The sequence below is a fragment of the Fukomys damarensis genome, unplaced genomic scaffold (assembly GCF_012274545.1).
Source record: "Fukomys damarensis isolate Sample0158 unplaced genomic scaffold, DMR_v1.0_HiC HiC_scaffold_28, whole genome shotgun sequence".
Taxonomy (NCBI): Eukaryota; Metazoa; Chordata; class Mammalia; order Rodentia; family Bathyergidae; genus Fukomys; species Fukomys damarensis.
In genome coordinates this window covers 17,829,762-17,838,906 of record NW_022900940.1, presented here as the reverse complement: position 1 = coordinate 17,838,906, position 9,145 = coordinate 17,829,762, and the positions used below count along the sequence as shown (strand labels likewise).

The 9,145-nt window shown below is 32.5% G+C and overlaps 1 protein-coding gene across 4 annotated transcripts in view; it reads left to right on the top strand.

Moving 5' to 3' along the window:
* The window catches only part of Golga4 (golgin A4), a 114,443-nt gene that overhangs the window by 80,308 nt on the left and 24,990 nt on the right, over positions 1-9,145 (top strand). For all 4 annotated transcript variants that reach the window (XM_010629696.2, XM_010629695.2, XM_010629694.2 and 1 more), the window contains 4 exons: positions 2,623-2,742; positions 4,353-4,373; positions 4,556-4,624; positions 7,048-7,123. In XM_010629696.2, the coding sequence (XP_010627998.1) occupies positions 2,623-2,742; positions 4,353-4,373; positions 4,556-4,624; positions 7,048-7,123 (286 nt within the window). The remainder of the gene's footprint in view (positions 1-2,622; positions 2,743-4,352; positions 4,374-4,555; positions 4,625-7,047; positions 7,124-9,145) is intronic.

The following is a 9,145-nucleotide window of genomic DNA, read 5'->3' as shown; positions in this document are numbered from 1 at the left end:
CACACATATATACTATATATATATATACACACACACACACACACACACACACACACACACACACACACACACACACACACACACACACATATATAGTATGTGTATATGTATATACACACAGATACATATATAAATTCTTTCAAATTCCCCCTGATTCCCCCTGCTTTTATATTTCATTTAATTTAGACTAAGCGCAGTTCAGGCGCTGCAATTCTAGGGCTTCCAGTGGCTATTATACAGGCTAGTATATCCTTAGATTTTCCAACTACCAGGTCTGGAACTGACTTCGTAATTGTAACTTGCAGTTAAATCACAGTCCCTAACTAAACTCCCCAAATACATACTCTATCTTGAATTTAAAAATACATATATATAAATATATAAAGCTGAAAAGGCATATTAGCAGTTCTTAGCAAAGAACATTGCTTTGATTCTAAAATGTTTTCTTTAACAGTCTCCCATTTCAAAATTTCTGAGGTTGGTGTTTCATACTGAATTTATATATATTATGTAGGCTATTTTTCCTCTTCTGAAAAGCTGTCATATTTATAATTATCTCATAGACATGGCATTATAGGCGGTATTTCTGTGATCTGTTAAAATCTTTTATTTATAAAAGCAAATTTGAGCATAGAGATAATTTTCCTGTCTTTCCTATCTTAAGTCATCCTCTTTTTCTCCAGTCTAAAGAAGCTGTGCTAGGAAATTTTGCCATTCTTGATTCCCACTTCCTTAAGTTCTTCGCACATAGGCACCCACACACCTTTTAGGACAGGAAATCTTTTATCTCTAGCACAATATTCAATATATAGTATGTCCTCAGGATGTGTTTTTGTTGTTGTTGTTGTTGAATCATATTTCGTGTTCCTCTGCTCTTAATTATAGTTACTGCTATAGTTGGGGCTACCATTTTTTATCTGGTCCACTCTGCTGTGTTAAATTTCCCATTCTCCTTGTTACCACCTACCACCCAATATATCTGTTTTTTCCCAGTCAGAATTATTGTCTATCTTGCAACAAAGATATGATCATATTACTTCTCTGCCTAAATATGTCCTTGTTTCAGTGATACCTCTTCCAGTTCAGTGTGTGTCCTGGCTAAACTCAACTTCAGCTTGTTCTTCACCATATTTTACCATTGCTCATGCTTTTCTGTGTACATGAAATCACATTCTAGAACTTCAGAAACTAATGCAGGTGTTGTGCTAAAAGATCAGAGTAAAGTATAGTTGAGAATAGTATATAGTGGAAATTGTATCCAGTTTGATTTTTTGTTGTTATTGTTTTAAAGAAGACTAGTTGGCTGGGGAAGTAGCTCAAAGACAGAGTATCTACCTAACATTCATATTTCACAATTCCTATTTGTCAATGTTTTAGGCCTGGAAGCCAGATTAATATTTGCCACAGTGTGGAGATATCTAAGGAGGCTAATTACTAGAAATCTCTGCTTTGCTTATGTTGAAAAAAGGGATGTTTCAACCAGTCTAAGAAAGTTTTATGACCAGTGTTACTTAAAATGAGATTTTCCAAGCATCCTATGGCTCAGTACCTTACTTTGTGTCACAGGGCCCAATCAACTATCTGTGTTGGAAATTTTTCTCTTTCTGAAAAGTCAACATCTGTTAAATCAGATACCTGTTTGTGGTTGTTTTCCTGTTAAGTCTCTTACTCAGCAAATGCTTGTCTTCATTACTCAAGTCAGATCAATATTCCAATTCCAAATGTTCTTTTAGCAGAGAGGTTATTGAAAAATTTATAGGCCTGAGAAGTCTAGATTGTTCTGTACAATAAATTTCAGTATTTACCAAGACAAATGAAAGACTATAGGGATGGGCAACAGTCTTTTTTTTTACCAGGGTGATCAAAACGAGAGAATGATTTGTATGCCCACTTTTCCAAGTAGGATCATTTGGCCAAAAAGTCAAATAATACTTTTTTACTTTGGACTTTTCTGTTTTTGTTTTTTTAAAAACAGTAAATAATTTTGAAGAAATGATTTTAGTTGAACATTTTACCCCTAAAAGACCACAGATATCATGTGAGGTAGATGTATAGGAGACGTGCGGACTTGGCCAAACTTGGACAGAAAACCAGCCATTGACTTTATACAGCTTATCTACACAGGGTGAAAACAAAAACAAAACATCTCCACAACTTGTGATGAGTTAAGTTGCCAGGTGGATCAACAGTTTTGTGTGTAAACATACCTACTACTTTATTTTTAACAAATATTTTCTGGAAGTCAAATGTAAATACAGAAAATGCCAGTCTTAAAACACAGGTTGTGTATTACATAGTCACAAAAGGATTATATATCTCATGCTTAAGACCTGAGAACCTTAGTTTAAAGAAACAGTTTGATGATGTTTGTCAGGTGAAAACAGATGGAGTAAGAGTAAGAAAAATGGTATCTTTGGAGTAATTAGCCGCATTACAAAGAGCTTATAGTTACTAAGACGTGGAGGAAACTGTTTAGAGCATAGCAATAAATTAAAAATAGTACTGCGTGTCTCAAAAACTTATTTCTTCTACAGAGGTAGTTTGTTTTATATCTTGATGCCTTTCTACAATGTTCTTTTGATGTTATTAACACATAATAATTGTTGTTATTTTATTCTAAAGGCTCGTGAAGAAGAAATGACTGCAAAAGTAATGGACCTGCAAACTCAACTTGAGGAACTGCAGAAGAAATGCCAGCAGGAAAGAAAGCTACAGCAGGAGAATAATGCTGGCACTGATAATGTGAGAGGAATTTTGAGTTTTCTGCATGTTTCCTTTTTTTTTGGTACTTGAGATCAAATTCTGGTCCTTGCACTTGCGGGGCAGGCGGCGGAACCACTCAGCTAAATCCCCAGCACTTTCTGCCTATTTCTTGAAAATGTTGTCAATTCTATGATTTGACTCATTTACTAATATTATATTTATCCCATTTAATCCTAACAAAAATGCTAAGAAGATATTCTTGTGTTCCTTTTACAGATAGTAAAACTAAGCTTCAAAGAGATTGAATAAAATGTTCAAGCTCTTAAATATTCAAGCTCATACAATACATGTTGTGGTAGAAATTCAATCCAAGGTCTACCACACTTCAAAGCCTAAAGTTTTACTTGTCTGTGCTTCTTTCTCTTTCCATGGGGAAATAAAAATAGCAGAAAAAAGTGAACCTCATAGCCTTGGTCATAGCGAAAAGTGGTGCATACCAAGCATAATGTTTTTAATTTTATGTGTTGTGCTAAAATTTCATGAAAAGTTTATATGCTACTTTACAATATATTCTGAGTTGTAGTTGCATAAAATTCATGCTTTTTTTCCCTTGGTTAATGGACTAGATGCAGATACAGTGGGATGATTTTGGAAAATTGGACCTAATTTAAAGAAAGAATTGGTGCTGTGTATGTAGGCATTTTTAAAAAGAAATACATGTAATTCTAAAAACAAAATTGTTGTAGGTAGACACTCTTCATGACTTATACTTGAGAGAATGTCACAGTGTCAGTTTGACACAATGTCAGTTTCCAAATAGAAATTTTCTAGACAACTAATTCCGTGGATCACTTCCCAAAATGCAAAGAAGAACCTTTATAAAAGAATTTTGCTGTGAGCTGCCATTTAGTAGATGTACCTTAATAATAAGCACTCACAAAGTTGAGTGGACCATTTTTCCCCTTTTAAAGATAGCATTAAGTCCTGTTTATTTTATTTATATAGTTTTTGGTCATCTGGTCATGATTTGGATATATCAAATAATATTAAATATTGCTTCTTATGAGAAAATAATTTATTTTACCAACATAAACTTCTTCATAGTATCAAAATAAGTATTAATATTGCATATGGTAGCATATTAACCAGTGTCAGGATCTATAGAATATTGAAACATTGTGAAATTAGTATTCACAAGATTGCCGAGTCCTTTACCTTCTTTCATTAGAAAAGAAAGAAAATAGCTTTATTTTTTTGTGTCTACTATAAACAGTTTTTTCAATTTATTCTTCATTGATCTTTATCCTTTTCCTTCAGCATCTTTTGATACTTCTAGGTGACTTCTGATTTTTTTTCCCCTGAAATGGTCTTCCACTATGTTGTCCAGACTTGTCTGGAATTCTGGGGCTCAAGTGATCCTCTCATCTCAGCCTCCCAAGAAGATAGGTTTGTAGATGTACACCATTGTTTCTGGCTTCTAAATGTCTTAAATTACATATCAATGTTGAGCTCCATTAAAAAATAATTTGTAATAATGGATTCCCAGAAAAAGTTCTTCAAGATTTCCCTAAAGAACCTATATGCTTTAAATAGTTGTTATTTGTTTAATTTTAGGAAATATACTAATTTTTTTTCTTTTCCATTCTTAGGTAACAATAATGGCCCTACAGGTAGGATTAGCTTTTCATTGTATTTGCCTGAAGTTAGTAAATTTTAGGAATATTCTTTTTTATGAGTTAAAAATGCAAAGAGTCTGTTTTAACATGAAAAAATTTCTCAAGCGATAGAGAAGGATGTACAGGCAATGATGAAACCCAATATGCATTTCAAATCAGACTTTTGGTTTTTCCAGACGCAACTAGCACAGAAAACGACTGTAATCAGTGATTCAAAGTTGAAGGAGCAAGAGTTCAGAGAACAGGTACAGGCTAATTGGTACATTTTCTTTTGAGCTAACTTAATTTATGTTGATAAGTACTTAGTTCTTATTTAACCAATTTAAAAATAGTTGGCTTTGAACTCCTGTCTTATTCAGCAAATTCTATTTCCCAAATCCACAGATGCTAGGGGCTATTTCTATAAATTCAGGATCACATACATTTAAACAAGAGCATTTACATCCTATTATTCCTGGGGTTTGATATTTTGGATAACAATTTCGTTTCGTGTAATTTATAATAACTTAAATCTAAGTTAAATCTAAGCTTTTTCCTAGTGGTTAAGTTGTCCTCATTTAATATATGATTTGTCCATCCATTATCCATGGGCAGTGTATGTAACTCAGTTTAAATGTATATGTACAAGCTACCCAAGAGTGTAGCACAAACAGGTACCATCAGTATATGTATCTCTGTTGCATGATTTTTTTTGTTGTTGTTATGGGGGATCGAACTCCAGTCCTTGTTCTTGTGAGGTGGGTAGTGAGGCAGGTGGCAGCATCTCTGAGCCAAATCCCCATCCCTGTTGCATGATCTTTAGTGAAGTCTTTTTCTAAACTCTGCCTCAAGTGAATAGGCTGAAGGCTAAATCTCAAGGAGTTTTCCATTTCTCTTCAAATATGTACAGATCTGAAATCTTGATAATTGTTGAAACTGGGGGATAAATTGGTGCATATACATTAAATGTACAGTGCCTTCCTTGTTTGACTATGTTTTAAAGTTTTAATATTTTTTAAAAAATTCATAGTGAGGTACTAAGTTCCAATGCTACTTTATTTTTTCTACTTTTTAAATGGTTTCATTTTTCCCATTTATGAAGATTATTGCTTTAAAATTGTCTTCTTTTAGCATCCTTACATCTTTCAGAACTATCATAGCATAACAATTTTTAGCTTTTTTATTGTGATGAAATACACATAACATAAAATTCACCATGTTTACACTTTAAAATGTATAATTCATTACATTATTTATTCACAATTATCATTAATTATTCACTATTTAGTTTGGAACATTTCACACACCAAAAAGAAACTATACCCATTAAGCAGTCATTCCCTTATTACCTCCTCTTTCCAGTCCCTGGCAACCACTATCTCTAAAATATTTGCCAACTCTGTGTATTTTATATAATGGAATTATATATTACATAACCTTTTATATTTGGCTTCTTTCACTTAGCTTACTGTTTTCAATATTCTATGTTGTAGCATATATTAATACTGTACTTCATTCTTTCTTAAGGCTGAATAATACCATGTTATATGGATATACCACTGTTGTTTATCAGTTCATCAGTTGGTGGATATTTGGGTTGCTTTTACCCTTTGGCTTTAGTGAACAGTATTGGTAGAATATTTGTGTTCAATTTTTGTTTGAACACCTGTTTCTTATCCTTTGTGTATGTATACTCAGGAGTGGAATTGCATGTTCACATAAGTCTATGTTTTTTCCCCAGTGGTATTGGGGCCAAGTCCAGATTTTATAACACCAAGCTACATCCCAGCCTATTTTTTTAAGTTTCACTGTTTTAAATTTTGAGACAGACTTCACTAAATTGCTAACTTGCCCACACTGGGCTCGAACTTGGCAGTTCTCCTGCTTCAACCTCTCAGAGTGCTGGGATTACACATTTCTGCTTTCATGACTGGGTAACTTTTTAAAAATACTGTTTTTCATAGCACCTGCAACTTTTATATTGTATCAACAATGAATAAGGACTAAAATTTCTCCATATCCTCACCAAGTTTTCTTTTTTACCGTAGCCATCTGAGTTAATATGAAAGAGATAATTTGTATCTTTCTAATGACTAACCATGTTGAGCAGCCTTCATGGTTGTCTTCTCTCTCTCTCCCGCCCTCTCTTCCTTTCTTCTGTGGATTAAACCTAGAGGTGCTCTATCACTGAGCTGGGATTCAGTCCTTTTTTATTTTTATTTTTAATTTTATTTTTTAAATTTTTATTTGAGACAGGGTCTCACTAAATTGATCAGGCTGTCCTTGAACTGGTGATTTTTTTGCCTCAGCCTCCCACATAGCTGGAACTGCAGGTGTGTGCCACAATATGCAACTGTCTTCAGTTTCTTATGTGTATCATTTGATATACAGAAATTTTCTAATTTTAGTAAATTAATTTTATTTTATTTTTTTACTGTCTGTACTTTTGGCTCCTATATGAGAAACTGTTTCTTTTACTATGGTTTGCTTGTACTCTGTTTTTAAAATCTAGTGGAGGTCCAGGGATTTAGCTCAATAGTTCCACCACCTGCCTTGCAAGCACAAGGTCCTGAGTTCAATCCCCAGTACCCCCATCCCCGAAAAATGTAGTGGATAGAGGAGTTCTTTTTTCTTACTTACAGTTTCCATATGAATCTTGTTATATAGCTTGAGTATTTATTATTTTTAGATTCACAATTTAGAAGACCGTTTAAAGAAGTATGAAAAGAATATGTATGCAACAACTGTAGCAACACCTTATAAAGGTAAGAATGAATTTCTTTTTATGTCCTTTAATCCATAATTGTCCCTTTTGGGTAGATTTATGGGTAACTTATTTTTATCTTTGTTATCTATACTTTTTGTTCTCATGTTTTAAATTGTTTTCTTAATTTATAAAAACTATACATTGTTTACATATTTTAAAATATTCTTTGTTGAATGGCTAAATTGAGCTCATTAACATCTCATATTTAACATTTTTTGTGGTGAGAATATATGAAATATCTCAGTGGTATTAAAAAATATGATATTAAATTTAGTCAACATGTTGTGCAGTAGATTTCTTGAACTTATTTCTCCTAACTGAACTGTTAACATCCTTTAAACCCACTCTACCCCTAGGTTTTGGTAACTACCATTGTATTCTGTTTTTATGAGTTTAACTTTTTTAGATTTCATATACAAGTGAGATTATACAATGTTTATCATCTTTTAGCTGGCTTATTTCATTAATATAATGTCTTCCAGGTTTAGCCATATTGTCCCAAATGACAGAATTTTTCTCTTTTTAAGACTCATTGCTTCCTTTTTTGCTAACTAATCTGTATTTGTTACAGTGAGTACGTTTTACTTTTATTTCTCTACCAGTAACAGTGGGTTTTAAGAAAAGAATGATAGTAATCTAAAACAAAAATTAATACAAAATTGTTTATGAAAGAAAAAAATGATACAGGGTACAAGGGAAACTCCATGTTTCTACTTTATTTTCTAGTCTCTAAATGAGCCCAGTTGACAATTTACGTTGTTTTTTCCAGGTTCTTCTGTATGTACTCAAACATTTATGCAGTGCATTGCATGGACTCACGCATACATATTGTTGATCCTATATTTTAGTTGTTTTCTTTTTTTTTTTTTACTAATATAATAAAGCTGTAACTACTGATTTTAAACCAACAATTAAGGAGAAAATAATATCATAAAATTATTATATTCAAGATAGGAAAGGATGACTTTGAAGTATTTTTCTCTGGGTTTGAGTAGAATATTTTCCTTCTAAAGGATTTTAAAGATTAGCTTGAGCCTTTATATTAATGGTCTTTGAATATTCTCATAACAGTTATCTATTCTTTCAGTTTCACTGCTTCACTGAACTTCTGTCTCGAGGAAGGCACAAAGTCAGTTAAAACCATTTAGTTTTTTGTGTTTTTAAAAGCTCTTTTATAAAATAATCATAGGGTACCATCATACTGATCCCCCAACTTGATATTAATCATGCTCTCCTGTTCTTTCTCCTTATTGGCTATGTATATATCTTTGAGCAATATGTGGAGGTCTTGCTGTTTTGGAATTTTATGTAATGCAATCATACAGTACAATTTTAAAATTTTTTCTAATGCATTTATTTTTGTTAGTACATGTTCTTATATGATCTGTTTATTTCTTTTGCTTAATGTAAGGTTTGAGAGTCACTAAAGGTGTAGGGAAAGTGGGAAGGGTAGGGGAAAGGTAATAAGGGCAAGGAAAAAAAATAGGAGAAAATGAAAAAATGGAGAGTCAGTTGTATGTAGCTATGCTTCACTCATTTCTATTATATTAATTTTATGCATTCTTGTACATGCTTCCTAGTTATATACATGTGAAAAAATTTCTCGTACTATACAATTGAGAATGAAACGCTAGATGATAAGATTATGAACATTGTTGTACATATACCATATTGGATTAAGCCATTTTTCTGTATATTTTCCATTAATTTCCACTTCTCTCATCACTGGGTGAGTGTTCTCATCTTTGCAGCTCATCTCAGTGCTGTGCTAAGATCCTTTAATGCTTTATTTGATCTAAATTCTGTATAATGGTATACCATGAATTTCATTTCTGTATTTGTAATAGATTGAGCCTCTTATTTTATTCATTAATTATAATTATCAATTGTTCATTCATCTTAGCTTTGTGTATTTCTTTTGTGAAGTACCTGCTTACGTTATTAAGTAACACTTATATAGGAAAAAAGCAGAATAAATTCTATTTACCACTTTCCTTTTAGTCTGTATTTTTTTTTTTTT